Source organism: Plectropomus leopardus, chromosome 15, assembly GCF_008729295.1.
Source record: "Plectropomus leopardus isolate mb chromosome 15, YSFRI_Pleo_2.0, whole genome shotgun sequence".
Classification (NCBI taxonomy): Eukaryota; Metazoa; Chordata; class Actinopteri; order Perciformes; family Serranidae; genus Plectropomus; species Plectropomus leopardus.
In genome coordinates, this window is record NC_056477.1 from 19,619,376 (window position 1) to 19,641,053 (window position 21,678).

At 39.3% G+C, this 21,678-nt stretch overlaps 1 protein-coding gene across 1 annotated transcript in view; it reads left to right on the forward strand.

The window, feature by feature from the left end:
* Positions 1–21,678, forward strand: part of itga9 (integrin, alpha 9) — a 63,953-nt gene that overhangs the window by 29,397 nt on the left and 12,878 nt on the right. The window contains exons 16-18 of the mRNA XM_042502004.1: positions 14,692–14,844; positions 16,575–16,651; positions 17,077–17,224. Of these exons, the coding sequence (XP_042357938.1) occupies positions 14,692–14,844; positions 16,575–16,651; positions 17,077–17,224 (378 nt within the window). The remainder of the gene's footprint in view (positions 1–14,691; positions 14,845–16,574; positions 16,652–17,076; positions 17,225–21,678) is intronic.

Below are 21,678 nucleotides of genomic sequence, written 5' to 3' on the forward strand. Positions count from 1 at the left end.
TTGCAGCTCCTCAGTTGTGGACTTTTATGTGTTTTTAGTCTTTAGTCTTGGTCATTTAAAAGAAGTGATTTGAATGTGTTGACTTGGGCTTTGGGAAAATATAAGGGGCTTTTTACAATTTTTTAAACTTTTTTTATGCATTGATAATTTGGGATGCACAATAATATTGGCATGTCAATAGTACCGGCAGATACTGGTTTTAAAATCGGAATCAGTCAACATGTGATTTCTGCCAATATCATAAACCAAATTTTTTTCTCTCTAAATTATTGACAAAGTGAACATTTACATTTATTTTCAATCCTAAGTTGAAGTATTTTTCTTATTTTGCTAAATAATGTGATATTACGAACACTGAAAAGCATTGTATTTTATGTTTCCATCTGCTGGTCGGCCATCACAATAAGAGAACGCATAATATAATGTTAATTCCATTACACAAGAGACTTAATGATCACTAAAATTGCTGGGGAAAAAAGTGAATATACTGATATCATAATTGGTTATCAGCCAAATGAGTTGTTATATATTGGATATTGGCACAATATCCAGTATTGAGCATCCCTATGGATAATAATTAATCAATAGAAAAAAATCTTACAATATAAGACTTTGGTAAAAAGGTATTTTTACTAGTTGCCTTGTCTAGTAGGCCGATATTTGGCATGGAGGTCAAGTGTTTGTTTGTGTGTGTGTGTGTGTGTGTGTGTGTGTGTGTGTGTGTGTGTGTGGTGTGTGTGCGTGTGAAGATGTGTGTTTGTGTTCATGCCTTTTGACTAAAAGGGAAGGGATGCAATGGTAATGACCCTTTACAAAAAGGCCCAGAACCTCCAGTTGCACTCAGACTTGCACAAGATTTTGTGGAAAGATTAGTCATGAGCCAAATGACAGTTGATTAACTGTTCATGGCAACCAGCAACAAGGGGAAATTTGTGGATGCATGGGTGTGTGCTATTGTGAATTTGTGCTTGTTTAAGCAAAAATGCTGAAAATGTACCAGTTGCAGCTCCTCAGTTGTGGACTTTTATGTGTTTTTAGTCTTTAGTCTTGGTCATTTAAAAGAAGTGATTTGAATGTGTTGACTTGGGCTTTGGGAAAATATAAGGGGCTTTTTACAATTTTTTAAACTTTTTTTATGCATTGATAATTTGGGATGCACAATAATATTGGCATGTCAATAGTACCGGCAGATACTGGTTTTAAAATCGGAATCAGTCAACATGCTGATTTCTGCCAATATCATAAACCAAATTTTTTTCTCTCTAAATTATTGACAAAGTGAACATTTACATTTATTTTCAATCCTAAGTTGAAGTATTTTTCTTATTTTGCTAAATAATGTGATATTACGAACACTGAAAAGCATTGTATTTTATGTTTCCATCTGCTGGTCGGCCATCACAATAAGAGAACGCATAATATAATGTTAATTCCATTACACAAGAGACTTAATGATCACTAAAATTGCTGGGGAAAAAAGTGAATATACTGATATCATAATTGGTTATCAGCCAAATGAGTTGTTATATATTGGATATTGGCACAATATCCAGTATTGAGCATCCCTATGGATAATAATTAATCAATAGAAAAAAATCTTACAATATAAGACTTTGGTAAAAAGGTATTTTTACTAGTTGCCTTGTCTTAGTGGATATAGGGTTGGACAGGAAATGTTGTTTTCAAGACATGAATTTGGGTCCCACAAAAATATTTGACAGACAGTGAGTGTTCTAGACTTCCTGTCATTAACATCTTATTTGACAGTATTTGAACTGCAGTGAATTCCACTCATCTGTTCCTCCAAAGAAGCCGAAAAAATGTGTAAAAAAAAAACTTTATGCTAACTGTTTAATATCCTTCGTCTGCTCTCCACAGACAAACAGGAAACCCTGGAGAGTAAAGCAAGGCAGGAGTTCCTGTCGCTGCGTCTCAAAGAATCTCCACTAAGACAAAGTCCTTCAGCACTATCTGGCACATGGAAACCCAGATTGGGGCCGCTGCCACACTGCCTGCTTTGTTTGCCTCTTTACAGTTCAACAGAAATGTGCAATTCCCTTGATGCCGTTCCCCCAGTTTCATTTACCTCAGGCCAAGAGAGCTGATACAATGAAAGTATAGCAGGACGGTAATCAGATCCAGCTGTCTTCTGTTACACACGGCAGCGGGTCTATTTATAAAGAGTATAATGAAAAAAAAGGTAAAATATACGAGCAGTGTGCTGCGATAATAAATCTATTGGAAAATGTCATAGACACTGTCATATGAGTAAGTTCAGCTGAACGCTTTGTCTGTGAGTATTAGTGTTAATACCATTTACTGGATACTAAAGAAGAGCTATTCAGGTTAATTTTAGCTCAGGGTAATATTTTGGTCAGGATTTCCCTACATGGTCGTGCCAGAGTGAACATTAAACAGTTCTTCTCCAGGCTTGTTTTGGGAGTGCACAGCCAACAGACTTTTGTTAGAGTAAAACAAGTCAAAATTCTCACGGAGTTCCTCTCATGCATGTGCATCGTAGATTTAAGTGAGGTATTATTTTTGGTATGGCTGCTCATTAGAGCTGCTCGGTGTTGTTGCCATAGTAAATCCATCGTTGTTACTCATATCAAGACTGACCAAAGGTTGGGCTGATTTGATGATTTGTTGATTTTGGCAGTTAGGCATGCTGGGCAAATGTTTTCCGCAGTCTTTTGGCCGCTTTACTGCCACACGATGCCACCGCAAAGGCAACGTAATGGGTGGCCAAGTCTGACCACAATGAGAGACTTTCTCTTGCCATGTTTCCCACTTCCACTGCAGAGGAAACATGTATGTGTGCATCAGAACGTCATGAGTACGATGGGGCCTCTGCTTCTCCACAGCAGGATAAGACAAAAGCCTGTGATTACTTTATCACTTAGTATCATCATTTCACTTCCTTAACAACCTGGCGGTGACCCTGTTATCATTTCCCACTACTTGACCCATTTGTTAATATTAGTGTGTATTCTTAGTGTGGTGGCGTCAACATCAAATTCTGCTTCCTGTGCAAACGGATCCGTCACAAAGGAAGTGCAACAATAATATACGCAAGACATGTTGTTTATGTCCGGCGGAGATTGTAACCTGCCCCTCATCAGGTGGATTTTGACAAATTTGAGTTGGCGTGCCACAGTTTTATCAGGGCTTTGTCTTAAAACAATGGACTCTGAAGTAAAAGTGCCCCAGATTTTGTGCGCAGTTACAAAATCAGCTGCAGGAAGCATCTGGAGACTTCCTCTATCACCAGGATGGAACTGACTCAAACAAACTGACACGCTGAACACTATTTTAAATACGACATATTTTGAGCCGCTCCTCCCTGCTGCTGGTATCTCATTCATCAGAGGGTTGTTTCTCCTCAGCTTGAAGTAGCAACTTTCAACAAAGCGTGCAGTTGCATCGCAGTATTGTTTCAATCATAACACCATCAAAAACAACATAGCAACATCACAGTTGCTGATCAAAAATCTTAAAGAATCTTCATTCTTTGAGAAAATGTGCTTAAAAAATAAGTTACATCACATAATGGACTTCCTGTTTATGCATGAAGACGGTTTAACAGGATGTTGCAGGGAGTTAATCTCTCAGCAAGAGGATGTCTTTGGATGGTTGTTTTTTTCTCCACAGTTCAGAAACAGAGCTATGGTGCTTTTACTCTGATGAGTTTATGAGAAAAACCCAATAAAACACTGTTTGTGTCTAAGGTCACTCCATTTACCACAGGACTTAATACACTATATTTACCCTCTGTCTTTTTATTGAGTGAATAAGGAAGTGATTTGTACATGGATATTATCTCAAATGGCTGGAAGCATTCTTTTAAGGCTGACCCAAATGCTTTGAAGCTTAGATCGTTACCGTGATAATTGGCATTAAAATCAGTTATATGCATTATCCCCTAAATCCCATAAATCAAGAAATATAAGCCCAACATTGTTCATTGTGCAACTACATTGATTAATTTTTATGAGGCAAGGACAAAGTTAGTGACTCTTTTATGAAAGTGTCTGGAATAGTTTCAAAATTTGTGAAGGTGAGCCCCAGAAGTGAAGTGCCAGATACGCCAAAGAAAACGAGCTGTGCAATTCACCAAAAAACTGCAAGTAAAAGCTCAGCTGTTTTGCAAAGTATTTTTTTCTAGCTGTTATAGCTAATTTTGCCTGCCAACGATGTGGCTAATGTTATGTTATCTTAGATGCATTGGCTGATCAATCTCTCTCAGACCCCACCTCCACTCCCATTAAGTTCTTATTGATCTGGGATGTTTCTCACTTAAACTTCAATGCCCAAAAATTGGTATTTGGGAGAGCCCTAAATTGTTATTGTTATCCTTCTTTTCATTATTATTAATAACAGTAGTAGTATTTCCATTATTTCCTAAAACATGACACCGACTCAAGTAGTGAATATAGCCACCTTGTTTCCATTTGATTCCCAGCTCTCAAGACCCAAAGCTGCTTCCTTAAAAGGATCTCATCTGGATTCTTCTTTTTTCTTTGCACTGAAGTCTGTTTTGCTTCTCAGGAGACCCTCTCATTTGTCCTTGCGGTGACTCCATACCTGTCAGTCAGGTACAATAGATATCAGCGAGGGGTTAAAGTTAGATAGTAATGATGATTATGAAGATGTGAGCCCCCGAGGTCGAGAATTCGGGGAATTTGGAGGCTGTAATACAGAACCTGGTAGACTAATTTCCCTTCTGCTGCTGTTGTTGAATTTCCAGAGCTCAACTTAAGGGTCATTTCAAGAGTGTAAAGCCTTGTAAAGCTATAGAATTAGAAGTAGTAACAATACTGAAATAGCACAGAAACGAATAATGTGTTGAGAGCAGCACAGTGTGGGATGGGACAGAGATGTGAAAGAACACATCTGTGCATTTATAGGCGGCTGGCTTGATTTCAGATCCAGATATTACTCTAATTCAGCTATAGTTAGCACTGGCATTAGATCAAGTTGTTGTTGATGGAATGCAGTAAAAATAACACGCTGATGAATTTGGTATGTTTGAGCACTAAACCTCTTCCATCTGCCAATTTCCACTGGGGGAAGTGAGGCACCTTTCTCTCCTCCTTTATAAATCCCAGCTGTGGGTTTTAACTGTCCAAGGGTCAAATGTTGAATGCCTTCTTCATGATGCATGCAAGACCATAAAAGTTTCCTGTAATTTGTGTTTACGTGAGCCTTGTTTTAAAAAGCAATAAATTCAATATAGTGGGATTATCCGAGGCGTAAGAGATGTATATCTCTTTATCTGCACCCTTGGGATCTTTATTGAGGGGAGTCATTTTACTAAAAGTTTGAAGCAAAGAGATGTGTATTTTTGTTTGTGTGTTTCAGAGGAAAAGTTGATGTGTGGGACAAAAGTTTTCATAGCCTGCTCTGTAGTATGTGCTTCTGTTAATGGATGTTCCTGCGTGTTGCTACGTTCAAAACAACATGTTTATTCGTGATGCAGCCTCATTGAATGACAGTACAGATGGTATACGTTTCCTGTCAGTTAAGTGAGGGTGCTCCTCCGATTTAGCTGGGAGGAAATTCGTGTTTGCTCATGGGAGACATTACAACACGTCGTCCTATCTAGCGGTACTCAGTCTTGCTAAAGGTTAGGATTTGGTTGATTTATGTTTTCACTGAAACTGCAGCCCAAATAGTGCTCAGGATTCAGTGTTCTTTTTTTAACTGTACAGCTGATCAGTTACTCATTTTCTGTTTTGTGTCCACATTTTTGGGGGTGGTGCGGGTATAGGATGTAAAAGTACACTCTTTTTTTCACCATTTTTGAGTGACAAAGTGACTAGTTAAATGTCAGCCAGAAGTGGTTTTCACTGTTTACTGAATGGACCATTTACTCCTAATTACCATGAGTGTACAACCATATAAATTCACACATTTGTTTTCATTTCCAACTAAATTAGCTTAATAAGGACTTCCCGGAGAAGCTCTCAGTAAGAAAAACATGTTTTCTTCTGTCATAGACACAATGTACGATGAATTTTGAGCTCTGCCGTTTTGAAACGCTTCGTCAGTTCGATTTGTTTCTGGGCACAGTGTGTTTTGATGTTCGACAGGTTGTGGAGTTGAGGCCTGATTTATCAGCCTGAAGCTGGATGGATATCTGAGAATCACTGCTCCTAACATCAGACAGGCTGAAATATTTTCCAATGGTTGGAGTAAACATGGCTCATGTTGAATGTGAACAGTTTTCAAAGGCATACTGCATACATTTGGTATGACTGGCAGTCTGGATTTTTCAGATTACTCAGAGTAATTTGGTTTTGGACGGACTAAATGTATTAAAATCCAAGTGCGTTTTGTTTTGTTGACTTGTAACTTTCTTTAACCAGAAGGGTCATTAACAACAAGGTCATTTTGACTGATTCATGTAATTGTTTCAGACAAGACATCTCACTTTAAACACTTATAATCAATATTTTTTCTATAGTAACATTGTAACAAGAGGTTGCTTGTAGTGATGAACCTACAGAGTTATCTTCTGAATCTGCCTCTCCCTTCAGCTTTACAGAGCTTTAAGGTGACCTCACCTCATTTTGCTGCACCTTAATGGTTCCAAAATATTAACTTGTGTAACCAGTAGTGTCTAGCATTGTGTTTAGGCGTTGACCAGGATACCGACAAAAGACGTAAATAACAAATCCTCAGTCAGTCAACATTTATGTGTCTTGAGACCCTGCACAAATTTAATAACACAGGAATTTGTTAACGTGCTACACAATAAGTTTAAGCTAGCAGGTAAACTTCTATATGTAGTTAATGTAATTCAACAGAAAGGCTAAGGTTACACTTGTCACTAAAGGTGACCGAGCCTTCGCTACCTGGCCTCTCACCTGTGGAACTCCCTGCCTGAGGAAACAAACTCAGTAACCTCTTTTAACTCTCTTCTTAACCCTTTAAAACCTGAGCAATTAGTTTTAAATTTCTTTCAAAAACATGGGGAGAAGGCAATGAGCAACTTAACAAGACATGACCCAAAAGTTGGCAAACTTTCTGGCAAACAAAACTTTCTGGCAAACAAAAAAATATAAAAAATAAAAAAATAAAAATTCAAAAACAAAATTAACACAAAAATTGCTTAAAATTTTGATAAAGTATTTATTTTATATATATCTTTTTTTTTTTTTTGCTCTAACATGATTTTAAATATAAAAATTATTATAATTATAAAGATTGTTTGTGGGAAATTTTTCCCAAGTTTTTTTATAATCCTCCCCTCTTTAAAACTATTTTTTAGATAATTTTCTCGTGACATTTTTTTTTTATTTCTTGCGATTTGTGTGACATCTCTTGCCTAGTTGATAATGACCTTTTTTCCTCGTGTCATGGAAAGAAAGAAAACCAATTTGCTCAGGTTTCAAAGGGTCAAGTCGCTTTCAAAAGGCTGAAAGCAGCACAGGAAAACAAATGTCGATCCAGGTTTCAAAGGTTTAATTCTCACTTTTATTTTTTGGCCTTTTTAATCTCATAGCAATTATTTTTTAGTTTTTTATCCTTTTTTTGCCCTGTTTTTTTAGATATATTATTGTTTTTATTATAAAGTACTTTGTGATTTTGTTTTGAAAGGTGCTATATAAAAAGTTATCACTGTTTCTATTCACTCTCACCACTCTATAGTGTTGTTTTTTGGCCACAGCAGCCAGCTGTTTTCAAAGGACAGTACCTGCTCGATACCAAACAGCAGACAGATGCAGTTTGGGACTTTCTGGTGAACATTGTGAAGAATTTAGCTGCTAAAAAGCCTAAAAACTTCCCTCAAAAAATTAATTAAGACCAAAAGCAGAGCTAAGAAAGAGAGGATGTCCATAACTGATGGACATGTAAATAAGCAACTGTTTGCTAACATGTATACAGCCTGTGACTTAACTGTTTTGGTTGACTCTCACTGGTCTCATCAGTGCCATTATCTGCAGAAGCAGGCAGCTGTTTTCAGTGAAAAAGCTGATAAACTGCCACAAGTCCAGCTCCAAACAGCAGACAGGAGCATTTAGTAGGTAAACAGCCAGATATTTCCCTCAGGAGACCAAAGTAGAGGCTAATAGGAGAATGAGACGTGGACTTACATTTACCAGATGGCCAGAAACAAGACGCCAAATGAATGCTAATGTATGCTGGATGTGTAAATAAGAAACTATTTGCTAATAAATTTGCAATATAACCTTTATTAGGTGATAATGTGTCAGTGTTGAGTTTACAGCTTATTCTGCTGCCCCCAAATGTCCAAAAAATTCTATTAGTACTAAAAAAAAAAAGACAGAAACATGACAAAAAGAAATAGTAATAGAAGAATAAGTATTTAAGTAAAAATTACAAGAGGCAGAAAAACACTTTATTTGAAATGACAAGTCAATGAGAGCAAACTGCTGGGTACAGGAAGTGAACAATAAAAGCACAGTTAAAGAAAACGGCAACAGGAAACGCACATAGAACATAACAGTAAAAAACCACCAGGTTTGGAGGCACGCTGCATTCTCTCTCACTAAGAAGTCCTTGATAGTGTCCTTGAAGGAAGATATTGAATTTAAAAAACATATATTTATGTATCTTGTCACACAACAGCAGTGTGAAGTGAGGAGCTGCTCGTTGGGGGATTTTAGCAGGATATAAAGGGGTTATTAAAGTGAAGTTTATTGCAGATAAATCAAGTCAAACCAAAAATAATTTGGTAAAATATGCGTATGAGCTATGGGACTTGTTAAAAGATGTGGGGTCTCTTCTGTTTCAAGAATAGAGATTGCCGTTTTGACAATTTTAAGATGCTATGTTGTCAAAGCAAGTATACACTGGTCTTTCTGCTGTGACGCTTGACTAGAAAGATTTAGGAGTACAAGGATCATTTTCACAGACAGAATGAAGCTGTCCATACGCAAAAGCTCTGAAAGGGTTTCAAGCTAAAACAATTGGACGACACTCTTTCCTCCTCCTACACAATTTGTCATTCTAGGCCTTTCAACATCTGCTAACCTATTCTGAGCCGAGCAGCTGCCGTAGTTTGACCTATAGTCGATCTGGCAGAGAGTAACACGCTAAAACCTTCAGTAATTGTCTCACTTCTCAACTTTTTTTTCAAGGACACGCTGAGATAAGCTTCCTAAGTGCATGTCGGCCATATGCTGCAGACATTACTGTAAATACTTTCAATTTCAAGTCATCTCCCTGTGCTTTAGTGCACACACATAACCTCAACCTTTGACATGCTGAATTCATTCATCACTAAACTAAAAAGCTTTTTCCATTTAAACTAAGATTCACTGGCGTTCAGCCCTTGAATGAATTGGCCTCAACCTGCGAGTCATCCAAACATCCATTGTCCTAAAAAGGAGTGCTGTGTGTGCATCTAACTCACGAGTTAATAAAGACTTCCCATGACCGAGCTTAAGCTATATGCTTTTGAGGGAATGGTTTGGCTGAGAGAGGAGCTCTTTCGCATTTCAGCCAAGCATGAGGCGTTTAAACTGAGGATCAGAGCCTTTCTCAGGCTGACATCATCCTCTCCGCACCCACCGTGGTGGAGCTGCTTTGAGAAGGGGCAGCTTGCCATCTTGTTGATCAGATTAACATGTGAGAATCAGAGCTTGCAACAGTATAGCCTCAGCTAGAGTTCAGAGTGAAATCCATAAAATATGTTCAACAAAGTCAGATTGATGCATACAGTAGCTGTGTTTATGCTTCTAAAAACATGCAAGCATGAAGTATGGAAGTATGGGAAAGAAAAGTACAGGCAGCAGAGAGGGAAGTGAAGTGGAAAGGATGTATGGTAAGGTGGGAGTTATGCTCCGCCATACTAAATAAATGGGTCCTGAGTGTGAACATAAACACTGAGATAGTATAGGCAGAAACCTTGCTCCGCAGAGAGGAGGGTGTTATAGGTGAGGGTTTGAATCCCAGTTGTTTTCTTTCAAAACACAGTGGCAAGTTGTGCTCCATCCTGAGTTATCTGTATGAATATGCATACAGGGAGGAAGACTTTGTATCAAGTGTGTCATAAAAAGATTGCAACTGCTGTAACATGAAGATTTTTTTGTACTGTAGTCGAGGATTTACAGTTTCCAAAATGTGGTGGGAAGCTGCTGGAAAACTGTTGCTTCCTGCTGAGTTTGCTGGCATCTCTGCAGTACGACTGGAACCATTAATAAGTAATTTTGTCCATGGGATGATGAGAGGGTTCAGACTATTTTTAAGTGACCATGCAGGAAATTTACCTTTTGCATTGGCAGTATTTCCATCTCTAAGGACACTGTTTTACACTTCATCTTGTTTAAAGCCAGGTTGTCTAAGATTTTAACACTCAGTGGTAGTATTGAAAAACAGATAGAGATAATCTGTACACCCTAACCTGATGTATGATGTTTTGCCCTCAGACTAACACTACCTAATAATCAGATTAAATGGGTGATCTATTAATCTTAATGATCTCAGTCAATATTTAACAACCATCACAATTATTAAAGGAGTTGTATAAGACATTCAGAGCATATCATTGGTTCAGAGTTTGAGCTGGATTGTCTGCAGTGGCTAAACTGTAAGCGAGCAGAACAGTCTTAACAGCACAAACAGTGGTAAAAACTGCAAAATGGCTAACAGTGTTAACCTGGGGGAAGGACCAGAGGTTGGGTGTTTTGTGACAACACCGCTCTGCCACCGTTATCAGCAGTAAGCACCTTCTGTGCACAGTGCAGAGCGATTAGCTAGCCAGCAGGATACACATGAATGGATCCCGAATGGATGGATGCACACGCGGCTGTACCGGCTTTCCTCAGCATCAACAGATGAGCTTTGTTCTCTGCTCAGGACACCATTTCTCCAGTATATTTTTACATAGCGAATTGTTGTATGCTGCTATATTAATTCCCTGCATGCTGTATAGAGCTCCTTTAAAGAAATATGCAAATTTGGCAATAAACAGCACAACACAAATTAGGGCTGCACAATTAATTGAAAAACTGTAAATATATAAATATTTTGGTGTGTTTAAGTCTCGTTTCCATAATCATTTTGTGTGGATAAAAGCACTGAAATGTTTATCTGTGAAATGCTGAAACATAGTGTGACCGAGCACAAGTAGAAAAGAGTCATAAAGTCGGCAGACAGACTCAGTAATGTCTAAAGTAAGCTAACATTAGTTTACCCTAGCCACCATAAACTCCTGGTCATACCCAACCAACTGAAGCTGTAGCAGCAAAATACTTGACTTTATTAAGCCAAATCAAGCAAGGGTGTCTTGTACTGTTTATAAGTTAAACCTCTTATTTTTAAGATGAAGAATGTTTTATTTATTCTTTCAAATGTCATTTTATGCCACTTCAGAACAGGCAGAAGCTGTTACTTTTGTACACTTTTATTGTAACGGTCTTTAGATAACATATTAAATCCCAGAATGGCTCTGTATATCTGACCTGAGATCAGAGACCCACCCTGAGTCCTCTATATGTGAATGAGGATTAACACAGTGGAGGCCTTTGAGTGGAGAATGGCCTGACACAAGGTTCACCAGCATGTAAGGAACAGTTGTTGCGTTTCTTTCCATAGAGTTATAGGTAGCAGGCAGTGTCCCTCTCAGCTGGACCTCAGGAACTCCTCTGTTCCATGAATATGGGAATTAAAAGCAGGATCAGGAGGGAGTAGGTGACTGAACCAGGGGCGTGGACTTGGGTGGGGCAATTGGCAGCATTGATCGAAGGATAATAAAAGCTTAGGCCAAGTGTTACTGAACAGCCTCCGGCACTTCTAATGTGAGCTTGCTGTGAGTCTTGGGAGCTCTCCAGTTCGTTAGCAGTCTGTGTTTTTTAAGAAGAAAGTGATCCTGTATGTGCACAAGAATAGACGCTCTGTTGAAAAAGACACAGAAGTCCCTCTAGAGCACACTAGTTAAATGGAAAGATTATACCTATTTGCTTGTACATAAAAGTCACTCTTTAAGCATGAGATTGTTCAAAAACATCACATTTCATTCAGGTCATAATGTCCCCCAGTTCTCCAGAGGCTTGTGAAAATGTGAGATAAGCGCTGGGAGTTTGGGGCAGTCAGCTCCCAGGGGGTCAGTTCACTCAGAGGCCAGTGGACAGGGGCCATTTCAAGCATTCTGCTTTAATGGCTATTGGGACCGACAGCATAGTATACCAGCGCTTGTCCGGCACTGACTACAACACTGTGTCATGTTTCCTCCCAGCTGAGACGACATACTACTAGAACAACACCGTCTCTATATGTCTAATGAGGCATGAACTGCAGACCAGTGATGGATGTGAGGTCAATCTCTTGTGTCTGCAGTTCTCAGTCTTACTATGGACCAGTTCTACTGTGCTAATGAGCACTAAATTTTGTCATTTTCCATTAGAGCCAAAACATTTAGTTGAATAATTGCATGGTTGATTTACAGAACATTATTGTCCAAAAATTTGCTGTTTTGTTTGTCTTATGTGATGTTGAATTGGAAGCCTTTGGGTTTCGGACTGTTGGTCAGACAAAACAAGTAGGTTGAAGCTTGGGCTCTGGGAAACTCTATGAATTATCGAAAGAAAAAGCAGATTCTGTTTTTTTCCTGCATAGAGAATAACAAGGTGGCCGCCTCCATCACATTTCATGCTGCCTCCAGCTCTTGACAAAATTCTGACGGTTTTTATGTAAAACTTTTCTCATAATCACTTTGTTGATTATTATCAATTCTAACTGCAATTGCAGCGTTATGCCAGTCAGCGACAATGTAGTGGCATTGTATTGTAATAAATGCTAATTTGGTTCCATTTCATCATGATGAGTGCTGATGTGGGGGCATTGTGTCATAACTAGTGTAGATTTTGTGGCATTGTATGGTAATCAGTGCCGATGTGGTGGCATTGTATTGTAATCAACAACACTGTGATGGCACTCTATACAGTGCACTAGGAAAAGTGCTGCCAAAAGATGGACTGTTGCAAAGCAAGTACCATCCCTATAAATGCCAAAGACAGCCGATGAGGTCATTATTAGTGTCCTTTTCCCTGCCATTCAATGTTTAATATAGTTTTATATCACCAACTGGCACTGAAAAACACCATTGCAAGTGGTAGTTTGTGTTTGTAAACACAATTCTATGGCGTTTGGTAAAGTTGGAAAGACATTCACAAATTCAAACCTCATCAATCAAAAACTTGTAGGCAAAACATTGTTAAAATACAACCATAGTAGAGAAGACAATGAGCTACAGCCTAATTTACATCAAAACGAGGCGTCCTCCAAGCTTGACAAATTACGTTGCTCTCTAGGTACAAACACCTGAGAGATGAGTACGCAAGGGCTGTATACAAAGTACCAAAAAGAGATACAAGAATATTCAATAACTTCACTTTACCCAAATCACTTCAAATACATATAATCGTTAGAACTCCTTAAATACAGCTTGTAAAAAAAAAAAAGCGTTGGCTTGAACCAGCTGAGCCGGGGTACACATACATGTGTGTAGATATTAACAGGATGGTACCACCTCCTGCTCTTTTTGAGCCAAGAAAAACCCTGAGGTTAGTAGATAATGAAAATGGGTCTTGATTTAAAACTATATTTTTAACAATTTGTGGTAGAGCCAACAAAATAACAACAAAAAAATCTCTAAAAACAGATTGTGTTAGTCCACATCTTTATCTGTGTGCAGTACCATTTCCCAAAAGAGCCCCAAATCTTCTGTTTTTGTCTATTCATGTCCTGCACTGCTCTTTCCTGCTATAACTCTCTCACTGTTGATGAGCTGGGTGGGTTCTCCACCGGTGATGTGTTCAAAGTCCAGACTGGCTTTATGCCTGCCTGAGAAAAGAGCAGAGGATGGGTGGGTGGGTGAGCACTGGAAAATGCTGTGATAATGGACAAAAGGGAGAAAGTGCAAAAGAACGAGTGGCCTAAGTGACCACCGGAAACCTTTTGTGTTTACACTGTGGGTTTGGCTCCATGTTGGTAGACATCAGTTGGGTAAAGGGACACAGGCTGCCTGGAGCTTGTGAGTGTTTTTGCCGTGGCTTTGAGACACTAGGACCAAAGCCAGATCCACCAAGCTGCATTCAAAGAGCTGAGTGTAACTGAAATGGACAGAAGAGATTTAAAAGCAACATCAGTATATGCTTTTCCCATGTACCTCTTTCAGCGCTGTCATCTAATGAAGATTTGGGATTTGATCACATTTAGCCCTCTGTTTTCATTCTGTCTGTATTGTTTCCAAAGCTGCTGCCAAATCAAACACTTCTTTTGTGGTCTTAGATGGAGCCGCCAGAAACGCAAAGATATCTCTCAGAGGCAGTGCCAGCAGGTTCCAAAAAATCATCCATGTGTTTCCTTTGCTGAAAACTTAGTGATGGCCCTGCTTTTATGAGGTTCAGTAAAAGTGTGTCACCTGTCCATTTAGACCAATTCACATTAGTTTGAGGTTTATCAGTAAACTCACATCTGCATTGAACCCTGTGGATCTTTGGCTCACTGATAACCTCATATCCAGACTGTGTGATCTTCCAGTAATCTGCAGTATAATCAGTCTTTGCACCAGGCGTCAATTGGAGAAAGATGTTAAATTAGCATAATGACCCAGGCTGTTACATGACACTTAGGCCTGTTTCTTTGATGTTTAAATTTTGTTTTGTTTCTATGTTGGGATAAATTCTTTGCAATAGCCTTTTTGTTTTGTGCTCTCTGCAGAAAGATGTGAAGGAGGTGTTCACGCCCATCACGTTCGAGGTGGCGTACAGCCTGGGGAAGCATGTGCTGATGGGACACCAGGAGCGAGACCTGCCCGCACTTTCTCCGGTGCTACGATGGAGGAAAGGAAACAAGATCGCAGTGAGGAATGAGGTAAAACATTGTGATGAATGATATGGAGTAGGTAGAAACTTTCTTAAGTTAAGGTGTCAAAGGTTTCAGGGTTTCTCTGTGTCTGATTGAGTGTGATGAAAGTAAAAAGACGGTCTTAAAGGAATACTTCACCCCCCACATAGCCATTTATATATAAATGACTCATACCATGCTACGATGAATTTGTGAATTGGTATTTTAAGCGGTTAGTTCTCATTCAACAGTCACATACATCCAATATTGGCGGGGCTCTACTTTTTAAAAGTGAGCCTTGTGTATTCAAATCCAAAAATTCAAATTTTGATTGAAGTATGCCAAATGTCAAAATTCTGTTTTCCCATGCTCTTCTAAAAATGGCTTCTAACATAATCTGCTATTGGTTTCTGGATGATGACGTTGCTACATTTAAACCCAAGTACTGCTGTGGATGCCACGTTAGCTCAGCTCTTAAGGTCACACAATAACAAAAACTACTGATCAAGGCAGCAGTAAAGCAGCAGCTCCAGTGTTCAGAGAGGTAAAATTACTGTTTTTATCAATAGAGTCTGGCTTTGAAAAGCTTTGATAAGTTTCGCTTCAGTGCATTTCCCATCATAAAGGGTTGTCTGAAGCAAACAACTGGATAAATGAGACTTGGATTATACTGCTTAAGATGTGTGAGAGTTTTTAAGTGGATGTTTTGATATAGTTTTACTTTTGTTAAATGCGGACCCCTTTTACTCCAATTCATCAAGAATTTCCTATTTTGGATTCTTTGTACATTGTGGAGGCATGAGTGGAAAAGAAATGTTTCCTCACAAATTCAATGTAACAAGGGGTAAGTAGTTGATATGCAGATGTTCATTTAAAAGATGAATTATTCCTATAATATAATTACAAAAAATGGCCTTTTTATTTCCTGTAATTGGACTTTGATATTAAGTGGTTGATAAAAGCTGCAATCACTGAGAGTAAAAACATTCTAGCCACAAAATTAAGTATATAAATTTGTGGTTCAGAGCAAGAAAATGAGCATCAAAGAGAATTTGTAGCTTTTTTCATTCAAACCCCTATGAATGTTGTTATTAATTCATACTTATAAATTATTCAGATGCCAAGACATCCTGCACTTTTATATAGAGATGTTTTAGTAACTGCATCCTGCAACAAATAATCGCTCTCACAAAAAAATTTATTTTTAACTTATTCTGGATCTTTTCAATTGATTATAAAGAACAAAGTCGGGTCTTCCCTTGGACCACAAAAGGAATGAAGGAAATAGCTCAAATTGAGGTTATAATGATTTGGTGTGGGTTACCAGCTTATTATTGTCTGTGTTAGCTTTTCTTGAATGGAATCCAAAAAGACTGATTCATTTATTTTCTTTGCAACCACCTCTAACCTGCCCCACATGTTTCCCCACTGTCTGCACTTCTTGAAAAACGTAGGGATTTACATCTATCAGCACCTACAGAATCCATTTATCTGAAGCTCATCAACATAACGTCGAACTTTACCGCTTGACTTAAGTTTCCTTTCATGATTTAGCCCTAAAACCAAAGACCACCCTCTTGACTGATTAAAAGAGAGATCAGATAGAGTAAAGATTTTAGCTTCCCTGCAGAAAAATCTTCTGGATAGCTCCAATAACAGCACAACACTGCCCCCTAGTCTGAATGTGGAGTCAGTGTGTTCAGTGCATGGACAGCATGAGGTCATATGAACTTTGTACTTTACTGTTTCCTCTGCAGACTTGGTTCGAGAAGAACTGCCTGTCAGAAGACTGTGCTGCAGACCTGAGGCTTCATGGGAAACTGCTGCTCTCCGGGTAAAAACCTTCAACTTCCTCCACAGTTTAGATTCATTCTCTGTCTCGGCCCTTTCTTCACCACTGAGGAAGCAAGCAGACATCATAGGCCATGTGGGTGTGGCGAGTGGAACCATGACGCATGCTTGGAGGATATCCATATGTTTTTCCATACTTAGGGAGTTCCCTTTCTTTTTATTGTGTCTTTTGCTCTCTTGTACACTTAGTGACAGCATGTCATGGTGTGCAATCATCATCTTTTACATGAAGTCTTTGTTTTACTCCAAAAACAAGCATTTCAAGGCCACTCATCTTTGTTAACATACATTTTAAAGATTAAATTTCAAAATAAAACAATTGTAGATTTGTTGTTAACATGAATGTTTGCTTACTGCTCCCTCTGTGACATCCTACATTTGTAATTGTTTACGTTCTGTTTCCATCAGGTTGCATAGCAAACCCCATTTGGCCCTCGGAGGAGTGAAGAATGTCTCTTTGAACCTGACCATCTCGAACACTGGGGATGATGCCTACGACACCAACATCTACTTTAACTTCTCCAGAGAAGTTTTCTACATCAACTTCTGGCAGAAGGTCAGTTACACTTGTTGAAGTATCTCCTGATTATTTACTCGAGTGCACGTGTTTGTTTCTGAAATGCATTTGGCTGCTTGGTGGAAAGGATGTGGATAAAGTGGAGAGCTGAAAGCCAAATGTTACACATACGTATCAGCTGAATATCATCTGTTTTTCCACAGAGACGTACGTTTTCTAAAACACAGTTTATTTAAAAAGACTGATTAAATGTCAAGCGCACAGTCTAAACAGCGAGGCATACAAAAAGACAGACCTGCGAGAGGAGCGATGAACTTAAAGCTTCGCCCAAACTGTGCAGGCAGCCCTGCAGATAAAAGAATGAAGAGCAGGAGAGCCCCAGCAGCAGCAACAGCTGTCTCATCTCACAGCCCCTCTGGCTGACCTGTCATACGCTTTTCTGACTCATTCAAGGCAGACACACCATGTCAACAACATATGAGCTGTGTGCATGAGAACAAATCGGAACACATGCTTCATATTCCCACAAGCTTGACTTATGTGCGGTTCAGATCACATAACTCATGTCAAAAAGGAGACATATAATGGGGTTAATACAGGTATGTAAAGAGAGGATTATAACTGACCTTCATGGAGATTCTGACCATGCCTCCTCACCTGACCTCTAAAAAGATTTCAGCATTCTGTCACTGTTAAAGAAATATCTACCCACTGCCATCCCACGGTAAACCTGAGTGATTTTCCTCGAGACCACGCTGTCCTGGATGTTGATGGATTTCACATCAGCCACCTCAGCTCACGTCTGTTCGCTCACTTGTTGCAAAGAGGCCAGCCGGTTCGCTCACAGCTGAAAGAGACGCCACGTCAGTCAGACACGAGCCTGCGCCTGTTCAGCAGCTTTTCAGATGCAAGAAGGGACAACATCCATCATGAAGGCTTCCCCCCTCATAATGGACCTCATGTTTATCCTCCAGCTGGGTTTGCACCCCGTGATGGATAAGATCATCTGGAAAGCGCACAACCTGTGACACGAGTTGAGAAACCCCCAACAAAGCAGAAATTGAATTTAAATAGAACACATGCTGCAGGCAAATATTAGAAAAACAGTGTTTCAGTTTGAGTTTCATGGCTAATCTAATAAACTAATTAAGTATCAGGTTACCAGCAGCAGCAGAGCCTAATTTTTTTTCAGGAACCTGATAAGTCAGGGATGTCTGCTGCACAAAGGGAACAGGAAGTGAACAGTATGAAGAGATGACAAAGAGGCCACCGGGCAGATTTACTGCGGTGTGCTCTTTGAGACATTTTTAATTACTACTGAGAAGTCTGAGGTGATGATGTGACCCCTTTTTGCAAAGATACGGTCAGCTCCCAATCCTCCCCTGAGGCTTTTCTCCAGTAAGCTTGAACTTGCCCTTCCCCCTCATTTTTAACAGCAGAGTGTGTTATCTCTCTGTTATTCTTGCAATACAAGCTGTCAGAAAGCTGTGGAGGTGAATTGGTTTCAGTGGTGCAGCTTTCTTTCCCCTGGGATTCAGAGACTGCTGCACTGGCTTCTGTGCGTTCTTTTTTTTTATTGTTGTTTTTTTCTTTTACACCTAAAACGTCAGTTTTAGCTTCTTCTTTTTTGTGACAGATATTTTGTGTCATAGTATTTCAGGCAGTGGTCTACTCTTCTGCTCCACTACATTTAAGTAAGAAATATTGTATAGTTTATTCCACTACATTTAATTGAAAGCCAAAGTTAATAGTTAGCCTACTTTGCACATTAAGATTTACACAGAAAACACATACCTGCCTCTAAATGATAATTTGTTGAATTAAGCCACACAGCAACATACAAAGAGTTTGCAATACTGAAATACTGCTTCAATGTTAATGCAGCAGTTCGGCTGGCTGACAAAATCAAAATCAAATATTTATGAGTGTTGTCCCGTAATGATGTACAGTACAAAAGTATGAAAAATTACATACTTTACATTCAATTTAAATATAGGCCACTCTGACAGGGGTCAATCTGCGTAATGTGTACTTTTATTTTTCATATTTGAAGTACATTTTTCTCATAATAGTTATTCACTTTTACTCAAGTTCGATTTTGAATGCAGGACTTTAATTGTAATGGAGTATTATTATGGTGCGCTATTACCACTTTTACTTAAAGATATAGTGTGTAGGATTTAGTGCCATATAGCGGTGAAGTCGCAAATTGCAACCGTCTAAACTTCTCCCATTTGCCAAGCATGTAGGATAATCACATGCTTGGCACATGGGAGTGGGGACCATTTTAATGGAATGAATGGCCCTATCTAGAACCAGTGTTTGGTTTGTGTGTTCTCTCCGTCTCTTGGTGTAGAAGCGGAAGACCTAAATAAAACGCTTAATAAGCATTTAACTAGCTTTAAAGGCAATTACAGTTAGTGTGACATCTGATTACTTATAAGGTGAATCACATCTTCATGCATAATAAAATATAAAGTGGATTATTGTACATTTATTCACCACAATGCTGTGTAGTAGCAGCATTTAAATAACCATTGCATTGGTGGGTTTATCTCGTATTAGTGGTGGTCGCGTGGTGTGTTTAGACTTTTAGACCATTTTTTGTCTCCACTACCCATACCTACTGTATTACTAACATTGCCGTCTCTTACGTTTTAGTTCAAAAGATTAATAGACCTACCAATCACAACACAAGAGACGGACACCGCATAGATGTAAAATAAAGCTCAGCTCTGCGGCTCTGCTCCAAATCCAAAACGAAATAGATCTTTTTCCTCTTTTGTGGCTTTCTGGCAGGCTAGACATTACTGTGGCACATTACTGCCTCCTGCCACCCTGAGCCACTACCTAGATGGGCCGCTGTGTAGGGGTTATGATGGATGACATTTTTCTGTAGGCCAACCCGGAAGCTAATGTCTCTCTGGTTCCCTCGTCAAAAAGCCTATGGGATTTTTCCATTGCAGAAAATAAGCTCTGTGGTGAGAAAACGTGTATGATACTCACACATTTTTTGTTTAGCAACATAATCTTCATAAAACGACACCACTTTAAGGATTTTTTAAGCCACAACGCAATGGCCAGAAGTAAAAAGCTATTGATGGGCTAAAACGAGGTCTCTGCTGTGTTCAGCACTGTTCGGCGTGATGAAGTTCTGTAGTCTAATTTAGCCAGTTGGTACCAACTGTCTTTTTTAAAACAGATACAAGCTTTAAAGTTTGTGAGCAGATTATTTACTAATGTATTTTATGTCGTAGAACAAAATGTGAAAGTCTCTTTAGCTTGTGTTAACTACAGACATTATTTAAGACTTCTAACCAAAAACCCATTCAAAAAAGCCATTGACTTTGAGATAAGGAAACCTGAGGTGCTAAAATGCTAATGCATGTCTGGGTTTTAGGACTAATTACTGGGGTTCTCGCTACATGTCTCGGAAGAGGACCTGCACTTATATAGATTTAAACAGCTTATTCTAAGGTAACAAAAACACACTGGCTGTTAGTTTCAGGTGATTGTAAACTAATGAAAACAGTTATGAAAATTATTTCCATTTCTGCCAATATAACCCCTCTGAATCCTACACACTGGAACTTTAAATAAAGAACCTGAATACTTCTTCCACCACTGATTTCTGTTGATAAAACAGTTGGAACCGATGAACTTGGTGGTGGAAAGCCCAGAAATTGGGAATGAAACTGAGAAATGTGTGAAGTTGTGAATTTCAGTGGACCTTCAAACCCAAAGAATACACGAGTCACTGATTTTCTTGGCCATGAAGTGCAGCTCAGCACATGCTATGAAGCCAAAGGTAGATCTTAATCTTCATACCTGTGTGAAAGTGTAAAGGAGGCAATGACACTGGCTTGGAAAAGGTTGACCGAAGTTGAGCCAAATGTACAAACACTGAAGTGGATGGAGACATAAAGCAGAAAATGGGCCTCCTGTGTGTTATCATCCACACGGACGTACCACTCCAGTGCAGACTTCAGCTGACACTAAAGCAGCGTAAACAATCCTGGTGATATGTGGTGGGCCTGCTATTAGTGAAAATTGCAGTGTGTATTTGTTCCTGACTGAGAAAGACAAGAGAGAGAAAGTGAAGAAGTGCTGAACAAACAGACTATGTCCCTCTTCTCTCCATGGAGGGAGGCACAACACGCCATGTGTCTGCTCTGTTCTCTGTCAAAGGCCGCCAGGTGGATGGTGGGTAAACAGGCCGACTTCCCCAATCCTGCCCACCCCCATGGGACAGGCGGTGTTTGCACAGCGGCATGAAGGAATACAGGAAATAGAGGAAATTCCATCATTGCCATTTGTGCTGGGGTCCCCTCCACCTCCTTCCCTACAGGGCTCGCCATAGTGTCCATGCAAGGGGCAGCGCTGCTTATTTAAGCTGACTTAATGAAGATGGAGGGAACAGCCACACCCTGGACTTACACTGAGAATCTGCTGAATAAGGGGAATGGAAGCGCAGATGATTCTGTGGATGGATG